The 27,344-nt window shown below is 40.3% G+C and overlaps 1 protein-coding gene across 1 annotated transcript in view; it reads right to left on the bottom strand.

Moving 5' to 3' along the window:
• gpr153.S (G protein-coupled receptor 153 S homeolog) overlaps positions 1–27,344 on the bottom strand; it is a 67,786-nt gene that overhangs the window by 25,509 nt on the left and 14,933 nt on the right. Inside the window, exons 2-3 of the mRNA XM_018227965.2 lie at positions 9,034–9,551; positions 5,277–5,706 (exon numbers count right to left, since the gene is read on the bottom strand). Coding sequence (XP_018083454.1) covers positions 5,277–5,706; positions 9,034–9,410 — 807 coding nt within the window. The 5' untranslated portion in view covers positions 9,411–9,551. The remainder of the gene's footprint in view (positions 1–5,276; positions 5,707–9,033; positions 9,552–27,344) is intronic.

The following is a 27,344-nucleotide window of genomic DNA, read 5'->3' on the forward strand; positions in this document are numbered from 1 at the left end:
TGAGAAAAAAAATTGGGGGCCAGGGCCCCCCCCACATTTTGAGAAAATTGTTGGCCAGGGCCCCTTAAACATCCATGCCTTCCCGAAGTCAACAGCTCTCACAAAGATGGGGGGCCAGGCTAATCAAGTAAGTGTGGCGTGACCGGGGCACCCTTACCCTCGGGCCCCCTACAACTCTCCCCCCTGTCCCCCCCTGATGGCTGCCCTGCGTTTCGTGTTACAAACACTTCGTCATAGACTGGTGATCCCTGATGCTTGGCCTGACAAGTACCAGAACATCCTCAAGGTGGGCCTTGACCTTCCCAGGACACACCAGCTCATAGTTCTTTCTGTTTTCAACTGAGCCCTGGGTAAGACTCATTTTTGCTTTTCTGTATCTGTTGATTCTGTGGTTGTCCCAAGAGCTGACAACAGGGGCAACAAACCCTGGAGATGCTTGAAGGTCCAAGACAGTAACAGGGCACACAGGTACACTCACTGAGCTGCAACTGCAATATTATTTAGTGAAACACTTCATCATAAGGTTTGTAGTGTGGCCCAGTATCTTTTACTTATGCAAAGGGGTGGGCCACTTTATCCTTTTCATACCAGACACAAAACACACTTTTCATACAGTTTGAATGATTTGCATGAAATTAAAATGTATACTGCATGGCTGCAGTCACAACTGAACTGAGGGGTCCTATAAAGACCTCCATCCACCTGTACAGCTTTACATAGAGTTGCCCTTATGCCCTGGTTGCATGAAATTCTTTCAAATTGATGTGCATTCATTTATATATTCAGATCGAAAGCATTTATTAAACAAAAACAAATATTTTCATGCAAAAAAACCCCTTACGGTCAACCTTTCATAACTTGGTAGTTCAAATTCTCTCCCTGCCCCCAAGGAGACATAGCAGACTGGCAAAGCTACAAGATGACTTGCGTATGGGGGGGGAGACGCTAAGTGCATGTGACAGATTCACCCAGTCTGATGCAGATAATGGAACGCTGGATATCCTAGTGCAGGGGTCCCCAACCTTTTTTTACCCGTGAGCCAAATTCTAATGCAAAAAGAGTTGGGGAGCAACACAAGCATGAAAAAGTCCCTTGGGGTGCCAAATAAGGGCTGTGATTGGCTATTTGGTAGCCCTGTGTGGACTGGCAGCTACAGAAGGCTCTACTTGGCACTATACTTAGTTTTTATGCCATTAAAACTTGCTTCCAAGCCTGGAATTCAAAAATAAGCACCTGCTTTGAGGACACTGAGAGCAACACCCAAAGGGTTGAAGAGCAACATGTTGCTCACGAGCTACTGGTTGGGGGATCACTGTCCTAGTGAATAAAGGCATGCCACCGCATTTTAAACGAACAGTAACACCAAAACATGAAAGTGTTTTAAAGTAATGTCAATAACATGTAGTGTTGCCCTGCACCGCTAAAACTGTTCATATAAACAAGCTGCTGTGTAGCAATGGCGGAAAAAAGTCTATATGGCACAGGTTAAATAGTGGATAACACCATTATGTTCTACAGAGCTGCTGTGTAAGCGGAGCCTTTTCTCCTTTGAATGGCTGCCCCTATTGCTACACAGCAGCTTATTTATATAAACAATAGTAGTGTTTCTGCAGCAAACACAGCAGTTTTACCAGTGCAGGGCAACACTGCAGTATATTTGTATTACTTTAAAACAATTTTTTTTTTTTGATGTTACTGTTCCTTTAACCCGAAGAGCATCTGAAGCTAAACACGCAGAATCTCTAGCACATTTCCCTATAAACATTAACCGAGAATCCCACATTCAGTTCTCGGAAGTTGGAATGGACGTATTACTTAGCTGTGTAAATGAAGACACATAGCATAGAAGCACAGAGTCCGAGCCAGAAAAGCTTTTTATGTTTGATACACAGCAGTCTCTACCTCAATTAACCTGATGTTAATATTTAACTGGGTACATCTCCTAGAATGTGTATTCAATGAATAATTTGAACTGCATATGGCTACAAATGGCACCAGGCTGTCAGCTGGGGGATTACTAACAGTAAATAGTATTGATGGAGGGCCCTCAGGGTCCCTAGATACAGTCAGTGTCGGACTGGGACACCAGGGGCCCACTAAAAAACCTTAGACCAGGGGCCCACTCTCAGTACTAATATTCTTCCTCTCCTCACTCAACCTCTATTCTCCTAGTCTCTTTTCTTACATACTATAATCTATTATTCCACCTATTTAGCCTCTTTGTTCTAAATAGGGAATGGCCATGAAACAGTCCAAAAGTTTAGCAGCATGAGGGCCCACCAGGAGATTTCCTGGTATCCCGGTGGGCCAGTCCGACACTGGATACAGTTATTATAAATTTAGGAGTCAAAGGTTCATGAAATTAGAAATTCAGTTACTATTCAAGACACAAGCGCTAAGCAAAAGAACCACATTACACAGCACATTGGATTAATATTTGTAAAATAAATATCTGCAAAACACACACACGTGTATCCCAAAAACTGCACACAGGCTTGCTAGGCAGATACATTGGTGTGTGGGAGAATACTCCGGCATTTTGGACACAAAATTCTTATTTTCAATGGTAGAAACTCACTTTTTGATAAACCAAAATTAGTTAGAATTGCAGTGCATGTATGATTTTGCAGGTGTGTGAATGTGGGTCTGTTTGGTATAGGTGTGTGAATGTGGGCATTTTGTTTGGGTATGCATTGTGTATATCAGGAGTGTCCATACTTTACTAATGTGAGCTCTAGTTTTAGTGATGTTCTCCTATTACGATCTACATCCATAAAATCATTCTTAGCATTCTGTTCCATGGAAAATATTACTAAAAATGATACAGACTCAAAAATAATTCTTCAAATATGAATGTACATTATGGGGGTTATTTACTAAACTCCGAATGCAAAAACCCAGAAAAACTTGTGATTTTTTTTTAATAAAATCTGACTTAAAAACATTATGAATTTTTCGGAATTTATTGCATAGGATAAACCCTTGTATCTTTATGTATCTTAAATTGTTACAATTGTTTCTTTGCTTATTTTAAATTGTTACAAATCTATTGAAGAACAGGGACCTTGTGTTCTTGGCTCTGCCAAAAAACCTCTAAATTTTGAATTATGTTTTAGAAATGTATCTTTCTCTGGCGTCCGTGCAGGAGATCAAAGAGAAACTCAAGACATTTCAGTAAGAAACCCGCGACAGCGGGCTGAGCTGTCAAAATCAGGACTGTGCTGCAAAAAACGTACAGTTGGGAGGTATGTATATGATAAGTGAGTGCAGTTTTACACAGAAGTACAGGTATAGGATCCCTTATCCGGAAACCCGATAGCTCCGAATTACGGAATGGCTGTCTCCCATAGACTCCATTTTATCCAAATAATCCAAATTTTAAAAAATGGTTTCCTTTTTCTCTGTTATAATAAAACAGTAGCTTGTACTTGATCCCAACTAAGATATAATGTATCCTTATTGGAAGCAAAACCAGCTTATTGGGTTTATTTAATGTTTAAATTAATTTCTAGTAGACTTAAGGCATGAAGACCCAAATTACGGAAAGATCCGTTATCTGGAAAACCCCAGGTCCCGAGCATTCTGGATAACAGGTCCCATACCTGTATATATGAATTGCCTTTCCTGCTCGGGAGCGAGTGAGCTTGATAATGTCAAGTGGAGGGATCTTACCGTATATACTCTAGTATAAGCCGTCCCGAGTATAAGCCGAGGTACTTAATTTTACCTCCAAAAACTGGGAAAGCTTATTGACTCGAGTATAAGCTGAGGGTGAGAAATGCAGCAGCTTCTGGTAAGTTTCAATCAAAAAATTGAGGGTTTCTGCTCCCATTGGAGGTGCCGGCGTCTCGTTTTTTGATGCCGGCGACCATTCTTGGACGCCGGTGAATATTCTTGGAGACTATTCTTGGACGCCGGCAACTATTCTTGGACGCTGGCGACTATTCTTGGACGCCGGCGACCGTTTTTGCGCTTGACCCGAGTATAAGCCGAGGTTTTACAGCATATTTTGGGGGCTGAAAAACTCGGCTTATACTCGAGTATATACGGTAACCAGGGCCAGCACCCAGATATTGCTACATATCAGATTTTATTCTGGGTAGGGCTGCACCGAATCCACCATTTTGGACGAACCCCTGAATCCTTTGCGAAAGATTTGGCCGAATATGGAGCTGAATCCTAATTTGCATATGCAAATTAGGGGTGGGAAGGGGGAAACATTTTTTACTTCCTTGTTTTGTGACAAAAAGTTACTCAATTTCCCTCCCCACCCCTAATTTGCATATTCACATTCAGGATTCGGTTTGGCCGGGCAGACGGATTCGCCCGAATCTGAATCCTGCTGAAAAAGGCCGAACCCCGAACCGAATCCTGTATTTGGTGCATCCCTAATTCTGGGGAATGTCAATGGCCATGGAACTCCAGAAATGGACACAAGTAAAAAGAAATGTAAATGAATTATCAGTAGTCTTATGTGCCACATGCCAGTGGAATTCCTACAACATAAAGGGAAGCAACACAATCCCTAGCTTTTTAATTGCAATTAGCGAATTCATTTAAAAATTTTTTATGTATTTTAAGATGGGGCAATATTTGCAGAGCAGCGCAGAAGACCAAGGTGCTTATAGAACAACCAAGAAATTTTTCTCAAGTGCAATAACCATTAAAGGACCAGTAACATCAAATTTTTTTTTTTAAAAAAAATTGTTAGTATACTAACGAAAAAAAAATAACACCAAGACAAATTAAACTTTAAAACGGCAAAGCCTTTATCAAGAATTAACTCACCGAAACTCCACTTCCGCTCCTCTTCAGGAAAGGCGATGATCCAGCGTGCGGCTCTCGATTACTCCTCCCTGGCTATCTGCTATAAGGAAGGCAGGGAGGAGAAATTGAGCACCACACAATGGATCATCGCCCTGTCGCCTTTTCTATCGGAGTTTCAGAAAGTTATTTCTTAATGAAGGCTTTGTGATTTTAAAGTTTAATTTGTCTTGGTGTTTTTTTTTCTCGTTAGTATACTAACAGATTTTTTTTTTTTTTAAATTGATTTTACTGGTCCTTTGACCAATATCAACCAACTGCTAGTTGGCCAAAGAATATAAATCAGTTGTTGGTTGCTATGGCTTACGACACTGGTGCAAGTCTGTCTGGTTATAATAAGAGCCACTCCTGTACTGGGGTGTTAATCATTGCACTACCCCATAAATTAGAAGACATTTCTATGCCAGTACTATATTCAGCTTCATCAAGACAAACGGGTTCCTTGTACTTACCAGAATAGGGAAGCCCATTAGGAAATCATATATGAATACAATTCCAGATATCAAGTAAGTTATTTGAAGTGAGGTCTTAATGGGCTCAGATCCATCAATGGATGATCTCCGTTTCCCCTGGGCATCCTCAACCACAATAGTGGGCACATTGAATTTGTTCTTATCAATGTTTTGTCCCGTTTGAATGGAAAATGTCTGAAAAAGGGAAATACCAATGCACACCACTCCCATGATTACACTGCCGCTGATCAGTAGCAGGAAACATACTCCAAAACCGAGGCCAATTTCTGTAACAATGAAGTGGCAGTCCTGGGCGTAGAATCGCTCTGTGGTGTCGTGCCATCCAACTGCTGGTAGGGTGGAGAGAATGAACGATACCATCCATATTCCCATGACTGTGTGTACAGCTTGCTTCTTTGTATTGCTTAACCTGGGGAGCGAGAGGCAAGCATTAAGAATAACTCTACTGTAAGAAACTGGTCTGGGCTATTTCTAATGTGGAAAGAGACTCTGCTGTCCAACAGAAGGGTATGTAGAAATAAAACACTGGTCATATACAAATACAGAATGCTAAAAGAGGTAAGGTGGCTGCAAGTCATAAAAGCCTACACTCCAAATGGAGAAAAGTAGGTTTAAGCACAATGAGCAATCAGGAAAGTGATGTGTCAGTACATGTTAGCAGGTACCAGTTGCTTATAGTGTATAGCAATATATAGGGGTGGTCACACAGTGAAGGGCCCAGTGGGAATCTCAGATGACTATGAAGTATCTACCAGCCCCTGGAACAGCTACAAACTGCTCAAACCCATGGGGAAGCTGGATATCATGTATTATGCATAGCCGGGCAGCCCTATTCAAAGAACATTTTTTGGCAGCTTTATTATATAACATTCATTTGTATAAACATGTACCTTCCCTGATATATTTTTACAATAATTGTCAGTTGGTAAATGACTAAGTTTTGTGTCTAGTTTTGAATGTCACCATACTTCATAAATAAACATACAACTCTACATTTAATTGGAATTTCTTGTGATGTCTGTAGATAGCAGCGCTGCAGAACGCATAAAGGGTAAGGCCACACGAGGAGATTCGGGGAGATTTTGACGCCTGGTGACTAATCGCCTTGTCTCCTGAGCGACAATCTCCCCGAACTGCCTCAGCGTGTTTTCCCATAGGCTACAATGAAAAAAAAAGCACATGCGTGGGAATATTGTGAGTTTCTTGTTCTTTATTTCTGAGGTCAACACTGGAGACATTAAATAAACCTTATTTTTTGGTATCAGACACAAAAACAGCATTATATTCACTCCCTTTATAAGACAAAAGCAAGATGACTATTGTAGTCCTGGCAGTGAGGATTCTCATTGTCTCATTGAACTGCATCTGTAGTTACGTTTGTCTCACCTGCTTCTGAGAGATGGGGGCAATGCTAGAGTTACAAGGAAGGTTAATGTCTCATTTAAAGACAGCCTTGTTATTACACACACACAAATGAACTTAGTATTTCTGTGGTTTGCTAAGACAAGCAATAAAAAGGCATATGTCTGGGCCGTCACTCCAGTGCTCATTAAATGCACAGAATCTAAATTTCCTCATTGACTCAAGGAATGGAAAGTTTGTAAAGGATTTTTAAACGCAGACAGAATGGGAAATATTGAGCTCAGACGGGTGCTGAGATTTTATTTTGGGATGCCGTCTTATAACCATTATTCATTTAATCTATTGCTTTTAAATGAGCTTCCAAAGGACCAGACTATGTGCCTTGCTTTGTGGCTGTCTCTTAATATCTGGCCTAAGGCTTAGATGCACACATGCGCAAGGCCAATGGAAAATCAATAGAATGCACTCGCATGGAGGCCTGGCTTTATCAAGCGATTAAAAGAAGAAAAAAAACCACTTATTAAGAGAAGCCAATTCATGTCTACATAAGGCAGAGAAATGTTAAGAAACACTACCAACTCTTTATGGTCCGATTGGGTTGGCAGACAGTCATTCATTTTGCTATTTTAATACTATATAACTACCAGTTTGTTTTAAATTGAGTATTTTTTTTATATATATCTATATATTATATTTATATTATATTTTTATGTATATAGTTTTATTTTTTTACATTAATATTTATCTTACATTCTGCTTTTAACAGGCAATATAGATTAACAGCAATGCTTAAAGTGCCCATACATGGATTAATGTGGTCTCAGAATGTAGTCTCATTTAGCCAATAAAAGTCCACTTTCCAGCTGCTACCTTATTGTGGCATATTGATTTATTATTCAAGCAAAAACTTCCAACCACTGAAAGCCATATCAGGCCATGGATGTAGTCATCAGCTGACCACCACACTGTACAACCGTAGCATCACCCTATGTGCCAATGGCCTTATAGAAAATAGTAATACATGTTCCCAGACGGGTTACATATGTATGGGTTAGTGATGTGCGTTAGTACTTCCAGCGCCGGAATTTATACACTCCCGTCTGCCCCTTTTGTGACGTCACTGCGGGGCGGGCGCGGGTCTATAAACAGGGCCGCTCCGGCCATGAGGCAAGGTGAGAAGAGCGGAGCAGGAGGAGGGGCGGCATTGGGGCTGCTGCCTCAGGTGGCAGCAGCCCCTGAAACGTGCCTGTCTATAAATAAAGGAGAGCAGCGGGCCCGGGTGCGGATAGGGAGCGGGCGGGTTAGGGTCGGGTCGAGAAATTCTCGACCCGCACATCACTAGTATGGGTGTCTATCTACAGCAGGAGTGCCCATACTTTACTAATGCGAGGTCTACTTTTAGTTATGTTGCCCCACCATCCTCTTCACTTCGGTAATCTTCGGGAAGAGAGTGGCATATCGGCGCATGAGCAGTTTGAGCAATCTTCCATTTCGCGACAACTGGGCATGTGCCGAAACTCACGGAAATTACCGAAGCGCCGGAAGAAGACCCAAAGATTACTAAAGAGAAGAAGATGGCGTCCGTGAACTTCGATGCCCTGAATTTGTACGGTGGGGTAAGTATAGAGTTAGGGGCCTTTACCAGGGGTAACAGCTAGGCTGGGGGTCTATGTAGGGTAGGGGGGTAGGGTTTTTTTTTTAGTTCTCCTTTAAATACTGATTTATGAGAAAACATTAATGTAATAAATATCTAAATAAAAAGCATGAAACAGGAGGGTGATATAGACAAGCCGTTTGTTGACAGTGTCTTGAGATTTACTGATCACCAGCTAAAGGTCTACTGGTAGATCCCGAGAAACCTTTTGGGTACCCTTTGTCTACAGGACAGCGAATGTATGGATAGTGATGAGCAAATTTATGCGCAAGGCATAGATTTGCAGCGAACTTCTGTATTTTGCCATCTGCAAATGTTTTACTGAAAATGTGACAAAACACTTTTTGACGCGCATTGACTTTAATGATTTTGGACAAAAAAGTCACCAAGACAAAACGGTCAGTGAGAAAAATTTTGACACCCATTGATTTTATTGCATTTGGAGTGAGAAAAAACTGTCGTGCATAAAAAAAAGCGAATTTTCAGCATTTCGTGTTTTTTTTTTTTTTTTTTTTTTTTTGAGTTTCACACATTTTTCGGAGAAGCAAAATGGGACAGATTCGCTCATCACTATGTAAGGACACCAGATACATAATGCAAAGCAGAAAACTCACTAATCTGATATAGTGACCCATGTGTTTCAGCCCCAGACCTTCAGTTTCAGTGAGTGGACACAATACAATAAGAGGAGAATAACAATTAATTAGAGCAAGCACATACCTATAGTTTACTGGCCAGCGGACCATCCACATACGATGATATGACAAAGAGGTTACAGAGAAGCAGGTAACAAGACTTAAAGTATAAAAGGTAGACACAAATACTTTGCACAGTCCTTCATTCCATTCATAGTCTGAATGTTGCCTTCTGAGTTGAACCACAGAATACATAGTGATGGGTATTGCTATGTTAAGAATGTGTGTTCCGGCTAAAGTGCAGATCAGAAATTCCAAAGGCTTCCATTTCTTTTGCTTGGCACTTATGCTTAAAATCCCCCATGTGTTGGCAAGAAGGGAAATCCCCGAACAGATGAGCCAGCCTATCGCATTGTTGTGCAGTCTCTGCTCATCATTCATGGTGGAGAGTGAAGGCACCATCAAAGGGAGATCGGTCTGGATCAGATGTAATGATAAAAAAGAGATACAAATGCATTTTCTGCCAGCCGTGTTAGCCTAACAATAATATGTCTGAGAAGAATAGGATGTATCCATTATGTCAAGCCTTTTTTTCCTCTTGACCTGTAAAACAGATTTAAAAAGGGACACTTAAAATGGAGAAACATAAGATACATTCACACATGGCAAGAAATATATCAGCCTACTAACAGACTAGCAATTAGTACAAGAGTCAACAAACAAATCCCCACATTGAATCAGCTCCGAAGTGACTTACAATCACAGTCTGAATATCATCCCAGCCTTTGCACCCATTTGTGTTTAAGGAAATCATTTATTTAGCAGCTTTCAGAGAAAAGGCATGGCAGGTTTTTGAAGTTGTATTCACATTTTCTTAATAAAGCAAAATCTCATTGTACACGTTATATTTTGAGAACATGTAGCTGCTCCTTGCCTGTTAAAGTTGGACTACTGGACACTTTTGTATGTAGTTTGCGAATTCTAGGTAGGGATGCACCGAATCCAGGATTCGGTTCGGGATTCGGCCTTTTTCAGCAGGATTCGGATTCGGCCGAATCCTTCTACCCGGGCGAACCGAATCCTAATTTGCATATGCAAATTAGGAGCGGGGAGGGAAATTGCGTGACTTTTTGTCAGAGAACAAGGAAGAAAAAATGTTTTCCCCTTCCCGCCCCTAATTTGCATATGCAAATTAGGGTTCGGATTCGGTTCGGTATTCGGACGAATCTTTCACGAAGGATTCGGGGGTTCGGCCGAATCCAAAAAAAGTGGATTCGGTGCATCCCTAATTCAAGGAAAGGAAAATAAAATGATCCATTCTGAGATACACAAGTTCAACCCATCCTGGAGATACACAAGTTCAATCTATCTTTCTGGTAAACAAGTTCAATTGAGTTAATTCATCAACTCTGGCTCAGGGTACACTGGATGTTATAGTTCTTCAACAGCAAGAGATTATGAGGCTATACGTCCCTAAGAAAACCACTGTGACTATCTACTGTATGCAATAAAAAGCCTTTTAGGCTAATCACAAGCCTCATGCTACAAGCCAGAAATAAGAGATCTTAGCCCTGTACAAGATTAAAAGAGGTGGTCTTCAAGTTTGGATTGAACTATTAGGCTTTGCATCCAGTAATGTGCATGTCTCTACCCAGAATGCCTTAAATCAGATAATATGAAACCTGGCAAATAATTAATCATGATCATGTCATTCTGCCAATTAAGGAATTATGGAAGAAGATAGATAAGCAAGGATTTATTAATGCATAAGTTATACTGGACCAGCACAGCAGCAGTAGCAACCAGATGTTTCCTCAGCTTCAAGAATCTCGTACGTCTTTAGCCTATTACATTTCCTTCAGTTTCCTCTACTAAAGTATAATGATCAATGATTATTTGTGTCCATGATTTAAAAACCTCCAGCGTATGCACAGAAAGTGGTGCCCCATTATATGGCCACCTCCTGTGCGAGCATTTGTGTGAATCTTTCCAGTGCCAGTGAATCCATAATATTAATTTCCTAAGCATTCCTGGAGATATGTAGAGCCATAAACACACAACAGTGGAGCTAGACTTTTAATGATGGAATGTACCCAGCACATATTATACACAATGAAAGGCACAAGGGCTCATTTCTGATGGTGGGGCTGGGTGCAAACTGCCATGTTTGTTTGCACTTTGCTCCCTGCCTGGTGGGTTTCACATTAAGCTGTATATCGTTCCACTCCAGAATAGCACCAGTGGGATCAGTAAACAAGCTCCAAGATATTTAGCTTATTAATATCATAGTTAGTTTTCTGTCAAGGGGAATCGTTTGTAACACGTGACACACTGGGGTCAGTGACCCTGACAACCACAGAGCATTTTAAATTGCACGCTGGAGAATTTATAGTTCAGAAATATAGTCCAAAATAGTAAATGAAGACCACCTTCAAACACCATTAGACCCCATTTCCATACCGTTGCAATGCATACGTTGTTCTAACCTAAATAAACCGCCCCCCTCAAAATATTTCTAAACTATCTATAATATTGTACATCCAATAAGCACATTACTCAGTAAAAGTTATTTCTTCGCCTTCATTTATATGGTCATTCCACTCTCCTGGAAACAACAAACTAAGGGGCAAATTTACTAAAGGGCGAAGTGACTAACGCTGGCGTAAATTCACTAGAGAAGGAGATAGACTGTAGCGCTACTTCACACTCTAATGCCAGGCAAATTTTCGCTCTGGCGAATGTACGTAACTGCACAAATTCACTAAGATGCGGATTTTTCAGAACGTTACCTCTTGTGTCAGAGTTTACTTCGCCAGCTCAGACCAGGCAAAGTGCAATAGAGTAGATAGAAAAATGTTCAACTATTTTTGAACAAAAGTTACAAAAAACGCTGGTGTCAACTATTTTTGAACAAAAGTTACAAAAAACGCTGGTGTCTTACTTTTTACAGGGTGATAAGCTGAAAAAGATCGTAAATGTTTTTTAGGGTACCCAGCTTCCCCCCTACATTTCCTAACATATGGTACATAAACTATACACTGGGCTCATGTGTAGGGCAATATAACAACTCTAGTTTATTTTATTAAGGTTCCCTGGGCTTGTGTAGTGTAATGTATTTGATGCAACATATACGTCCATTCAAACTTTAACTTCCCACCGTATGCTAATTAGCCAACGCTAGCAAAACTTTGCCATTGTTCGGGGCCCTGGACGCAACTTCCTTTTTTAATAAATTAGCATTGCCCTGCCGAATTTTCGCCTGGCGAAGTGTGGCGATGTGAGCAAGGCCGTCGCTGGCGAATTTCCGGAGGTTAGTAAATTTGCCCCTAAGTATTTAGTTAGAGCCACACACAGAATATAAAATAAAGCAAGAAAAAAAATATAGCATCAGCTATTGCGTTTTATTCCAGGCACCTGAAAGAATTCTGCTCCCCTACAATATATTCCTGTCCATTGTAATTCAAATCCTTTTTTGCTTTGTATTTTTTTGATTTTATCTAAAATGAACTAATTTTCTTTATTCAAAAACAAACAGACAGACTGCCTATGAACACACTATTGTGTCTGCTAAGGCAATATTTGGCTAAGTGGAGCCATTCTGATGGATGCCTCAGAAGCAACATGGGGCACATTTACTAAAGGGCGAAATGACTAATGCTGGCGATGATTCGCCAGCGTGACGTCATTTTGTTACTTCGCCGATTTACTAACAGGTGCAGGAATGCGGATTTTACTGAACATTCTCTTTCGCCAGACTTGCCTTCGCCAGCTCAGACCAGGCAAAGTACAATGGAGTGCATAGGACTTCCTCAATTTTTAGTGGAAAAATTCCCAAAAGTCGCTGGCATCTTTTTAGCCTGCAAAAGTGCATAAAATTTTGTTTTGGGTAACCGGGTTCTCCCCTACATTTTCTAATATATTGAACACAAACTATACAGTGGGCTCATGTGTAGGGCATTTATAACAACTCTATTTTATTTAGGTTCCCTGGACTTGTGTAATGTAATGTATTTGCTGCAACATATACGTCCATTAAACTTTACAATTTCCTGCCGTATGCAAATTAGCCTGATCGAAGACCTCTAACGAAGTTGCTCTAGACATAATTCAAAATTCACCAGCATTCGGTGCCCTGGACGCAACTTCTCACTTTAGTGAATTAGCGGTCTGAACGATTTTCATCTGGCGAAGTGTAGCGATGGGTGCGAAGCCGTCCCTGGCGAATTTTTGCTGGTTAGTAAATTTCCCCCCCATGACTCAGAGCCATAAGCAACCATATCATTAGTGCCAGTTGTGCACCACTAATGTAAGGGCTCTCATTTAGCTTTAGCACACAGAGAAAATGAAACTGGAGAATATATAATAATATCCTTATACTTTACAATAGGACATCCATTATTCCTCATATGAAGCCATATACTGTATGCAGTCTGTGATTACAACACATTATTCCCTTTGACTTTACAATAGAATATACATTCTCTTTCAGTTAATGATGCTGGTGATGCTCTGGGGGAGCAATGCTCTAATTATGAGGCAGTGGTTGGCTCCTAGTTATCCTCCAGTAATTCCCCTTTGAGAAAGATGACGACAAAGAAGCCAGAAAAAAAAAAATACCATTCCCATGACCACCATGAAATGTCAGTACTACATGCTCTCCCCTAAGTGTCCCATCCAGCAACACTGACCTTAATGTGCAGAGTAGTGTAGCGGAGCTCAGGGGCGCCATGTTCATGAAGTGATCACGATACTTCAGCTTTTGCCGCATGCGCAGTTGGAGCCGGAAAGTTCCGCAAATTACCGAAAAGAAAGAAGTGGATCTGAAGATACCGAAGTGACCAAAAATGTCGCCCTGAGTTCCACTGTGCTACTTACCTGTGCTTCAACATTCCCTATATGGGGACAATGCCCCTATTTCTGAAGAATTCTTTCACTGTTACATGCCGGGCCCTCTTTATCTGTATCATTCAGTAATTGTATGTTTCATGCACCCATATACTGTACAAGGCCGCAGAATATATTGGCACTTTATAAATATGCAACGCTGAATTTCACCTTCTTATGTAGAATCAGCAGGCAGTATTTGTAGGTTTTAAGGACTTCGTTTTGAGCAAGATATTTGATAAACAGACGTTATTATGGTATATATCCTATATCAGTGGCCATTATAGGACAGAGCACACACAGAAGAGTTGCAAAAGGCATTGTGCTAAGACAGCAAGCTAAGAAGCCTGGTGCGGATACTGTGACAGCATCATGTGACAATAGGCAAATCCCTTAAATCTGGCTGTACCTCGGGCACTAGTTAAATTGTCATTTCTATGGGGTAAAGACTCTACTTGAAACATTCTGTATCCATAGAGAAAAATAAAGCTATCAATGTCATGAATAAAGTATAGGTAAGCCTGGAAAAGAATGAGCTCTCTGCTTATTTGCATCTCATATATATATATATATATCTATATATATATATATATATATATATACACACACACACACGTACACACATATAGATATATATATATATATATATATATATACACACACACACACACACACACACACAGACATACATATACACAATTGTATTGTTAATGTTACCCATCTTTCCTTTCTATATAGGCCCTCTCCTGTTCATATTCCAGTCTCTTATGCATATCAATGCTTGCTAGGGTGATTTAAACCCTAGCAACCATATTGCTGAGACTGCAAACTGGAAAGCTGCTGAAAAAATGAAATGATACAAAAAATAAAAGTATATATATATATATATATATATATATATATATATATATATATATATTATTTTTATTTTTTTTAGGAGCACTTGGCCTTCAGCATTGCATCTTTATAGGGCCATGGAACTCCTTGGTGACTTAGAATATCCTTATATTTTACAATAGTGGTAGATATGAGGATAGAACTCAACTGAAAACCCCCAAAACGGAGCGCAACTCCTCCAATAATTGTAGGAAAAACAATAGCTTGTCTGAAAGTAGTTCCATTGTGAAGTACTGGTTCCTTCTGAAAACACAGGAGCAGGCACAGTGGTCTAAGATGGATGCCTACACGCCAATAATACCACTAAACAAATAGGTTTATTGATTCAAGAATAAAATGTTAAATGGTAAAATATATTATTTGCATTGTACACAGTATCATTTAGTAATCAATAAACTATACCCTAAAAATCATGACCGAATCCCTATAAATCAAATACATTAAAATCAGGTCATGCTATTTTATAAGTAGGGTAATGCATGAATTTCGGCACCGCTCTTCCCACGTCAGTTTAGATGAATGTCAGTTTTTAAAGCATAAAACAGACTTTTTTTTTTTTTTTTCACTGTGTCCAACTCATCTGTACATGATATTCCCCAATGACTGGCCTCACTGAAAGTTTTCCTTTTTTGCCAAATAAAAATGCAATCATCTGTTGGTTCATTCGGTTGTGTTTCTATTTAGCAGCTGTAATTCATTTAAATAAAAGTCAGCTTGTCAGACACTCCCTCCAGCAATCAGCCCCCTATCAGCTCTGAGCAACTATTAAACAGCCTTATGTCCTACACTGATCTACACGTGGCAATTCCTTAATGGAGAAGGATCAGGGGCCACATCTGCATGCAACTCATTGGGGCAGATTTAGTAAAGGGCGAAGTGGCCGTCATTAGCGAAAATTCACCAGAAATCCAATCCGCATTGGATGACAATTTACTAACAGGCGTAGTGGACAATTTGCTCGTAAAGAGTTCATTGCTCACAAAGTTTCGCGCCCTATCGCCAGGCGACTGATCATTACTCCACTAAACTTCACTAAAATTAGAATTTTACATAACGTTTCACAGGCGAAAATTTGACCCTTTAGTGAATTTGCCCAATGTGTACAAAGGTCAGCAATTTTGTAAAATGGAGGCTTAGACTGAAACATTGGGTATCTGGGAGCTGTAACTTCTTAGTAAGACTGCATGGAAAGCATACAGCACCAGCATTTGACCATAAATGAATAAAGACAAAAGAATTATGAGGGAAAGCTTGTTAAAGGAGAACTAAACCCTTAAAATGAATATGTTAAAAATACTATATTTTATATACTGAACATATTGCACCAGTCTGAAGTTTCAGCTTCTCAGTAGCAGCAATGATCCAGGACTTCAAAGTTGTCACAGGGGGTCACCATCTTGGAAAGTGTCTGTGACACTCACATGCTCAATGGGCTCTGAGCAGCTGTTGTCAGCGCCGGATTTCAATGCGGGGCGCCCCTAGGCCGCGCGGTCGGACCAGGCGGCCGCGCGGTCCTAGCGCCCACCTCACCTCCCCTCCCCAGCGCGCCGGGCAGCTGCTGTAATTGAATGGGGACGCACGCGTCCCCATAATGCGGCTGGGCGGCATGCCGCCCCTATTTTTTTGCCGCCCTAGGCCCGGGCCTATGTGGCCTTGCCGCAAATCCGGGCCTGGCTGTTGTGAAGCTAAGCTTAGGGGTCGTTGCAAATTATCAAGCAGAAAATGAGGTTTGTCTGTAATATAAGCTGATGCTACAGGGCTGATTATTAAATTCTGATGCTAGTTGTATAAATGTAGTAATTATCTGTATTAATTACTATTCAGCCTTATATTGTGACATTTCTATTCTATGTGTACTGAATATTGTGAGTGGGTCCCTAAGCTCAGTAAGTGACAGCAGCACAGAGCATGTGCAGTGAATCAGCAGAAAAGAAGATGGGGAGCTACTGGTACATCTTCAGAGACACAGATCTTTACTGCTAAATGGCTGTGGTTGCCATGGGCTGGTACAGAAGCCCAAAACATAATGTACAACATTTATAGCTACTTCTATAGTTAAGCTTTAGTTCTCCTTTAAATCCTAATTTGCATTTTTCCTACATTAAGTTCTAGAATTGTTGATACAAGAATTCTTATGGACAATGCTCTGTTAAATTGGGTGGAATAAGAGGCTTTTTTTTTTATTTTAAAGTAAAAAGTGCTCTAGGGCTCCAGGACATGTTTACCATAATGGTATTGTGTTTAATAGACCCAGTGTATATACTAGTCAATATTGATCAAGTCAGCAGCATGCTGGCTCATGTATAGTGCCAAAGCAATGGCCTTCCCAACTGATATTGGATTGTTAAAAAGCATGTAAAATCTGGTCAAGTGAGGATTGGATAATCATGTGATCCTCCCATTACAGATCTGCACAGCCCTAGTGAAATCTGATCACTGGTCCAGAGGATCGGCCTGATTCGGAGATCGACTTGGGTGGCCAAATTAGACAAGGGTCCTCATATTTGTTGACCTCTCCATTGAGAGGATCTACCCATGTTACAGGGCGAGAGCAGAAAATGAGAACTGCATTATAGACACGGGAAAACATCTGTGCAGTTGGTCAAGTTATAAAAACAGAATTGTTGCTCCTATTAGCAGTTCTCTGAATTAAAGGGGATATGAACTAAAAATTTAAATTCTGCTAATGTAAAAGCAACCTCACAATATTATGCCACATTCGCACTTGTTACAAATGTATTTGTACATTGACTTGTAATTTTAAACAGCGTTTGTCTGTCCCTTTCTCATGGCTTATTCTTTCCCTTGAACAATGTAGCAGAAGTCAGCCTTGCATGCCTCCTCATTGTTTCCCAAGTCAGAACATCCAGGGCAGAGAAGTGAAAGAGAGAGACTGGTACTACATTCAATCGCAGTTATATATGCAGACAACTTTATACTCATAACTAATTCATAATGGAAAGACTTCAGCCTCTCTGACTGATAACTGAAAGATCCCATATCGGATAATAAATTGGGAAGAGCAAAAAAAACTCTTTAGCTTCTAGGCTAGCACACTTCATCTCTTTCTATTGCTATCTGGAAATTCATAAAAGGCTTCATTTTTGGAAGACACCCAGCAGGCATTTCTTGCCAACAACATTAGGTGATTTTGCCACTATTCCAGGCCCTGGTGGTTCAAGATAAGTGGTTTAATGGTGCTATTTTATCCTGTGAAGCAGACATCTTCTTGGCTCACTACACTGAGGTTACCCCCACCCTTCCCTCTGTCAATCACCTGAGCAGCCCATGGGGCTCAATGAGGAATTCTCAGGGGGCCGCTGATTTGTTTTCATTGGGCTCATACAAACAGAAGATAATATGACTTTACTTTAAACATCAGATTTCATCCTGTGTAGTACAGGAAATAAAAACAAACAAAAATATTTCCTACAAAATGTCTGTCACTGGGCGCATGTAAGTACAGTAGCCAGGCAGATCTTCAGTGGAAAGTTTGTGCTTTATTTTTCATGCAAATGAAGAAAACAATGTGCAAAGCTGCAGTATGCACTTTTCACCAGCAGGAGGTCAGCAGTAACCCTGCATGCACACATTCCTGAGCTCCAGAACAACCTCTCACAAAGGCTTAACACCCCCCAATGATTTCAGTCTGCAGTTTTTATAGCTTCCAGAATGCTCTATGCTGACACCATGTGATCAGCATCTACCCTATAAATATTCATTCTGAGAGGCTGCCCACCCCTTTAGGAAGTGGCTTCTCTGAGAGCTGTAGGTAAGTGCTTTGTACAATAAATTTCATTTATATATAAAAAGTAAAGCTTTCCATGCACACTTGTGTTTTAACATAAAGCAAAAACAACTTTCAATCTACAATTGTTTTAGCACCATTTACATATACTCTGAACACAGCTGAGTCACATGCTTCAAACAAGTAGGCCTCAGTTTGTTAACCAAAACTATATAACACCCAAAGTATTTACATAAATTATACACATAGCTATATACACAGATTACTGGCCAGAAAAACAAATTAGCATTAACAAACAATAAAAAACTAAATTCACCCCATCACAATGTCAAAATTATATTTAGTATATGTCCTATTCTTTGAACCAGTTTTTAAATAATGGTACCAGTATGGTTGTAATAGATACAGAAAAGGCAAATGTGCTAAATCAGTTCTTTTCTTCAGTCTACACAATAGAGGAGTCAGTGTTCCCAGGCTCACCTCATAGCTGCACTGTTGGCTCAGCTCAATCTAGTAAATCCAAATTTTTAGAATGAAAGCAGGCACCAAAGTCACAGGGAACAGACAAAACAGATATATAGGGTAATATTGTTTTACAATGTTGTCACTAGGGATGCACCGAATCAAGGATTCGGTTCGGGATTCGGCCTTTTTCAGCAGGATTCAGATCCAGCCGAATCTTTCTGCCCAGACGAACCCGAAGCCTAATTTGCATATGCAAATTAAGGGCGGGGAGGGAAATTGCGTGACTTTTTGGCAGAAAACAAGGAAGTAAAAAATGTTTTCCCCCTCCCACCCCTAATTTGCATATGCAAATTAGGGTTCGGATTCGGTATTTGGCCGAATGTTTTGTGAAGGATTCGGGGGTTCGGCCGAATCCAAAATAGTGGATTCGATGCATCCCTAGTTGTCACCTTCTGTGTTCAGCGGAAATAATTAACTCCACCTTAAAAGTGTTACCCTTATTTAGCATTCACCACCACCAAGAAGTTATAAACTTTCCTTTAAAGAAATTGTTTAGGTGGGTACTCACAAACATATATTGTCAACTTGCATGTAAAAAATCATGAAGTACGTCTCCTGGTAAAAGCTGTAAGATGACATGCAGCAGCAGATAGTGTAAAATGCCTTTATTTTTTTAAAAAAGTAAAATGTTAAAATGCACTCACATGGTGTTTGGTATAAAAAAGCAAATCTACGCCTCCGCCCTGCTGGAAGCTCCATCTTGAAATGTCCACACAGAGTCCCAAAGGGAAAGCCTTTTTTAGGGAGTTGTAAACTTAGCTTATAGCGTCCTTTCCCGAGGAAATTATGCTATAACAATATTACTCTATATATCTGTTTTGTCTGTTCCCTGTGCCTTTGGCGCTGACTTTCATTTTAGAAATTTGGACTTTGACTTGAAGGGATACAAGTAAAAGCCGGCTAAGGATTGTCAACATAGCCCAACCAGGACTATACCCTTTGGACATATTTTCAATCTAGTAAGTAGCTGACTCAGGATATGACTCATGGGGGCAAATCAACTAAAGGGCGAATTGACTAACGTTAGCGTGACATAATTTCGTTACTTCGTCGATTTACTAACGGGCACTGGTGTAACTTTGCTAGTGAAGGAGATAGACTCTAGCGCTACTTCGCACTCTTACGCCGGGTGAAGTTTCGCTCTAGCGAAAGAGTGTTACTTTGCAAATTCCCGAAGATGCGCATTTTACTAAACATTACCTGTTCCCCAAGACTTGCCTTCGCCAGCTCAGACCAGCCGAAGTCCGTAAAATTATTTTTGGGTACCCGGGATACTCCATACATTTCCTACCATATGGCACATAAACTATACACTGGGCTCATGTGTAGGAAATTATAACAACTCTATTTTATTTTATTACTGTTCCCTGGGCTTGTGTAATGTAATGTATTTGATGCAACATATATACGTGCTTTGTACTTTCACTTCCCACCATATCCAAATTAGCCAACGCTAGTGCAACTTCGCCAATGTTCAGCGCCCTGGACGCAACTTCGGATTTTAGTGCATTACCGTTGTCCTGGCGAATTTTAGGAGGTTAGTAAATTTTCTCCATAAAGCTTAGTTTAGTTTTAGACCAGACTCTCAGATTTTTTCAGATTCGCTTTCATCTGGTATGGTACCTATGGATTGGAGGAAAGCTGATGTCATTACAATATTTAAAAAGGTGATACAAAACTATCCAGCCCAATTAATTCCATCCAGGATGCGGTATCCTTGCAACAGGATCTTGACAAACTGGCAATCTGGGCAGCTAAGTGGCAAATGAGATTCAATGTTGATAAATGTAAAGTCATGCACCTGGGATGTAAAAATATCCACTTATACCCTTAATGGGACTGCACTAGGTAAATCCATTATGGAAAAGGACCTTGGAGTCCTTGTAGATGATAAACTTGGCTGTAACAAGCAATGCCAGTCAGCAGCATCAAGGGCAAATAAGGTCTTGAGCTGTATTAAAAGGGGCATAGAGTCACGGGAGGAGGGGGTCATTCTTCCACTGTATAGAGCACTTGTAAGGCCCCAACTAGAATATGCCGTACAGTTTTGGTCTCCATCACTCAAAGAGAACATTATTGAATTAGAGAAGGTAGAGAGAAGGGCAACTAAGCTGGTAAATCTGGAAAATCTAACCACTGAAATAGGAGCCAAAGCAGAAGCTGAAGCCACCAAAGCAGGAGCTAAAGTCAACAAAAGAAGCAATGCCGAAGAAGGTAAGAAGATTTGAAAGGCAAGTTCCGCTGAACACCAATGGTCTTTTTTTTTTATATATAAAACCCTGCCCACCAATGTTTTTTTTTTTTTTATTGGGGGACCCTGGCCACCAATGTTATTTTTTTACTTTTGTGGGGAGGGGGTCAAAAATGTCCTCACTAGCGCCTGGGCCTAGTGGGAGATTCCCTGATATTCAAGCAGGCCAGTCTAAAACCCACAGGCGAGTGGGGAAGTGCCACAAATTATAATATTAACAGGATGCGCAAACTATTCTCACTTTTCCTTCAAAAGTGGATGGGGCCTGCCCCCCTGGCTGCATGATGGTTTGTGTCTATACAGTGAGATGCCAAGACTAACAGATTCATGTGGTCCCTGACCCTGGACTCTAAAGAAAAAGAATAGTCTTACCAAGATTCCTGTCTTCATACGTCATTTAGTAAGTTAGTTGTGAATACACAGCAGTAGGGTTCTCTTATTATGTGGCACTAACGTTAGAGCAATACTTGATGCAGCTGTACGTTGCTTGATTTCCCATTACTTTGTTTTGTTTCTAAGCGAAGAACGGAAACTTTTTAGGAACAATATTTAATGCTAAATGGGAAAACAGAATTGATTGCATCCTCCTGCTTTCTCACATGCCAAGACAAATTGCCAAGTTACTCCCACTGGGAATAACAATTGAGGTACAAGTAATGGTGTTTAATGGAATTACAGATACACAATAACAGCATATGACAATTGTTCTGGCAAAGAAAAAACTGGGTTTAGAATTTCAATGTTTATCAACGGAACTATAGAGTATAAAACAGAGATGTCTAATAGGCATGACAGCAGCTGCTATGAACTTCAAAACCCAGCATTCTTAGCCAGCTGTTGGATTAAGAATGAGGATGCCGAGTCTTGTAGGACATGCAGCACTTGCGTTTAATCGGGCAATAAGCCTGACGTTGTATGCATCCACCCTGGAGTCTGTATACTCTTCCACACAAAGGTTGTTTGCATTCCATCACTTTTTTGGAAACAGGGTTAAATCTGTCTCCTAAAGACCATGCGGAGTACTCTTTACGACATCTTCCAAAACAAAACACTGATCTGCAATCTGCAGTAGTTTGCACAATAAGTGCTAATAATGTACTTTTTTGTGTGGGGAATTGTTAATGAGCCCTACTGTATGAGAATGAATTGGAGAACACAGCTACAGTATCCAACCTGTGGGCTGAACAAATGAACACCATACGACTAATTGGATTCTGTAACTTGCTTTTATGGTCCAGAATAGTTTAATTACATCACATTACATCAAAGATTCAGTAGCCCCCCCAGGGTTGAGCAGCCCTGGCAATTATTTCTGGGAGATCAGCAACTCTTACAGAGCACCCTACCTGGCCGGAGTTTCTACAGGTCGAGATATGAAAGGCTCAAATTGAATAAAGTGCTTCCCTTTGATGTGTTGGCAGTTTCCCAACTCTTCTCAATTTTTTAATGCAATCAAAATATCCATTGTTAAAAACTATTCCAATCACACACCCTTGTAATCTACGATAGGAGTTCCGAGATGGTCTATAATATACTCCTTCAATCATCCAGCGATAAGTTCATGGACATGCCAGGGCAGGAATGCTTAAAGGGATTCTGTCATGATTTTTATGATGTAGATTTTATTTCTAAATTACATTGTTTACCCTGCAAATAATATTGGTGTGTAGGCATCATGTCATATCTGGTCATTTTGCCTGGTCATGTGCTTTCAGAAAGAGCCAGCACTTTAGGATGGAACTACTTTCTGGCAGGATGTTGTTTCTTCTACTCAATGTAACTGAATGTGTTGCAGTGGGACCTGTATTTTTACTATTGAGTGCCGTTCTTAAATCTACCATAGAGCTGTTATCTTGTGTTAGGGAGCTTTTATCTGGTTACCTTCCCATTGTTCTGTTTTTAGGCTGCTGGGGGGGAAAAGGGAGGGGGTTATATCACTCCAACTTGCAGTACAGCAGTAGAGAGTGACTGAAGTTTATCAGAGCACAAGTCACATGACTGGGGGCAGCTGGGAAACTGACAATATGACTAGCCCCATGTTAGATTTCAAAATTAAATATAAAAAAAATCTGTTTGCTCTTTTGAGAGAATTCTGCTGGAGCAGCACTATTAACTGATGCGTTTTAAAAAAGCAAAAAAAAAAAAAAAAAAAAAAAAAAAAGGAGGTATGTGCAGGCAGGTTATGGGGCATAGGCAAAGATGAAAGAAGGTCTCCACAAGAAGAGACTACATATATTTATACAATCAGAATCTCTTCTATGGAAAGGAATCTATTGGAAACCTTCCCAAACAAAAATGCCTCCTCCCTTCTGTTGTTAGTTGGTAAAAACATGTTTTAGATATCATATATTTCAAGTTTTCGCCTGCCTCAGGACCTCAAAAACCTTCTATTTTGTATTTGTGTTTTTTGAAAACATTACATACAGCATTGCCTGTCCTGCAAATAAGATGTTGGATGCCAATTTTAATAATAGGGCAGAAATATAAAACATATAGCCACTGATTTAATATCATTACAGTTTCTAATGTTTACCCCCTATAAATATTAATAATGGTGCTTAGGGTGAGCCGGAGAGAGCTCTCAAGGGTGACAGCAGTGTCATACTGGGGGAGATGGGGTCCACTAGAAAACCCTGTCCCCTCAGCTAAGGCTCCACAACTCCAGCACACTGTGCCCCCCATGATTACCTCTGCCACAAGCATATTCCAGCCCTCCACTGCCTGCCCCTGGGGCCCGACAAAACCAGTGCCCACTGGGATTTTTCCTGGTGCCCCAGTAGGCTAATCCAACCTTGGGTGGCAGGGTGTGAAAAATGATGTGTTTGGGGGGTTACTGGCTGGGGCAAGTGATAAAGTTAAATCAGCTTCACTAGGAGCTCCTATGCAACACTCATCCTACACGACTTCAAAGTATGCCTAATATAAAGAAATACACCTCCTACTTTCCCATTGACTCTATTCCAACCATATAAGGAACAACATTTAATATTCATGGCCCAGTTATGTCTAATCATGGAAACATGGAAAAAATGTAAACCCAGTTCTCCCCAAATCCCAAGACCAGTGTTCCTGTCTCATAAAGCACCAAATACAATACCATTAGGTTAGGAGTAGAGATAAGGAAAATATAAAATAACTTCCTAAGAAGGTAGAGCTAAAGACATTGATTCCGTTTTAAAATCATAATTAAAAATGGATATAAGATATACAAATATCAGTTTAATCAATGGTTTGACCAAAGCCGCACTGGTTTATGCCCAAGTTCATTACTCCTCCGTTCTCCCCTCCCCCCACCCTATCCCCTATACAACGTGGCTATACATAAGCAGCTTATCTAGGGTACTAATGAAGAAAAATGGTGTGTATCTTACAATATGATGCCATGTAAGAAATAAATAAATAATTTAAAAAAAAAACAAAAAAAACAAACAACAAATAACGCTGTTAATGTTATGAAGTAACTTCTCAGATGCATATTGACAAAATTGTTAACACACTGTACATGAAACGTATGTACCACTAATATCTGCTTTTATCAATAAAGTCAAACTTTGAGTGAAAAAAAATTACCGGTATAATTAAAAAGATAAGCTGCGGAACTCTATTTGCTCTCACAGGAGGAAAATATCCAGGAATAAGGAAATGTAGATGAATACACTCAAGGTCAATAAAAATAATTCCCCGTGGATATTTGTAGTCGCACACATGTACAGAAAGCAAGAGATCTTTATGAATGGAAGGTTCACCTAGAATTCACCTTCAGGAGGAAAAAAAAATATCATAAAATGGAATTTTCTGCCAGAAGAAATAAGGTCCCCAAATAACCAAATACAAAAACGGGAAATTTGCAAATAACTAATTGTACAGTATACTGTAGCTCCACAGTATGCAGATTATTTTGACTCTACAATTTTTTATAGAGTTTTAATTTTTTAAGTGTTTTTTTTTTTTTTAAATTGACGTACACTGTCAAGCCATGGGGCAATGATACAGAATGGCATGGTGAGAGATTTCAGCACCAAAACCATCTAAATTGTTGCAGATAACAGACCTCTACTGTTCTGATGCTACTCTGGCTGCAGTGTGGATTTCAGCCAATTTCTGAGCATATTTGTTTGTTGACTGGTTTTGACCTTTGCTTGTTTCTCAGATGAGTCCTTCCAATGTCTCAAACAAAACTGCTGACTCTGATGCTTTCCAGTATCCTGAACTTGGCATTTAGCACATTCTACCTCGATAATCCCCCTAGACCTCCCTTATCCCTGATCCTTGCTGGGGATCTTACACATGTTCTAGGGGATCTCCTGTTTAAAGGAGAAGGAAAGGTTAAAACTAAGTAAGCCTTATCAGAAAGGTCCATCTAAATATACCAGTAAACCCCCAAAGTAATGTTGCTCTGAGTCCCCTGTCAAAAGAAACACTGCGTTTCTTTCCTTCTATTGTGTACACATGGGCTTCTGTATCAGACTTCCTGCCTTCAGCTTAAACCTCATTGCCCTGGGCGTGAGCATGCTCAGTTTGCTCCTCTTCCCCCCCCCCTCCCTTCTCTACTGTAATCTGAGCCCAGAGCAGGGAGAGACTCAGGCAGGAAGTGATGTCACACCACATTAATACTGCAGCTCCTATTCTAAACAAACAGAGAGTTTCTAGAGCTTTTTACTCAGGTATGGTAAAACATTCTACAGAATAAATATAGCATTCTAGCTTGTACTATTGCAGCTAATCTATTGGCAATAAAATGCCTCCGTAGCTTTCCTTCTCCTTTAAGTTCTAGTTACCTGTAGCGATTAGTTTATAGGACCTGTTAAAGAATTCAATGATATATGCACCTATGATGCCAGTGACAGCTTCCTATGGCCCCACTGACTTCAATGGCAAATGTCCAGGTGTGACCTGTTTTCTGCCCAAAGAAATTACAGCATAAAAGCAAATAAAAAGATGTCTTTGTGCATTACAATATTTGACATAAGCAATATGCCCCTTTAAAGTTTTCATTTTTCTTATCTCCCTTATTCGTCCTTCCTTGGCTCTATTCTCTCCATGTTATACTTGTTTGTTGCCAATGTCCTCTTTCATGTGTAGATGTTCAATAAACCTCCATTTAATCAAAGCCTTTATTTCAGTGGATGAATTCATAATAATAATGTATTTATATGAAGTAATTTAGCGACCATTTCACTCAAATGTATCATAACAATTTCTCACCCAAAATAACGGCTTATCTGGGGTTCTAGTAGGATGCAGTGAAAAGAATTCCATTCAGTGGGAACAGACCAAACAATCAGACATTTAAAGCACCATATAATCTCTGGGGGGCAGAGACACACGTGGAGATTCGTCGCCTAGTGACAAATCGCCTCTTCTTTGGGCGAATAATCTCCCCTAACTGCCTTCCTGCCGGCTAGAATATAAATCGCCGGCGGGATTATTATTATTTATTAACATGTATTTATATAGCGCCAACATATTGCGTAGCACTGTAAAGTAACTGTGATTATACAACTACATCACATGAATTACATACATAGAACATATGGAGTAACAAATATCACAATCAATACAGGTACAAAGAGGTGAGGAAGGCCCTATGCATAGGCATACAGTCTAAAGGGAAGGGAGTAATACACAAGGTGTGGGAGTGGGCAAGATCGAAGTAAGTGGGTGAGAAATGTGGTGTTGTATGTGGTGTTGCGTTTGGTAGTTAAGCAGAGTGAGGGTAGGCTTCTCGAAAGAAGTGCGTTTTCAGAGATTTTTTGAAAGCAGAAAGGTTGGGAGAAAGTCGGACAGATCGTGGGAGAGCGTTCCAGAGGAGGGGTGCAGCCCTTCCAAAGTCTTGAATGCGAGCATGTGAGGAGGTAATGAGAGAAGAGTTGAGTAGCAGGTCAGTAGAGGAGCGTAGTAAGCGAGTGGGTGAGTATATAGAGATGAGTTCAGAGATGTAGGGTGGAGCAGAGTTGTGAAGTGCTTTGAAAGTCAGTGTCATTAATTTGAATTTGATTCTGAAAGGTAACAGAAGCCAGTGCAGGGATTGACAGAATGGCGAGGCAGAGGATGAGCGGTTGCTGAGGTGTATGAGCCTCGCAGCAGTGTT

The sequence above is a fragment of the Xenopus laevis genome, chromosome 7S, assembly GCF_017654675.1.
Source record: "Xenopus laevis strain J_2021 chromosome 7S, Xenopus_laevis_v10.1, whole genome shotgun sequence".
NCBI classification, from domain to species: Eukaryota; Metazoa; Chordata; class Amphibia; order Anura; family Pipidae; genus Xenopus; species Xenopus laevis.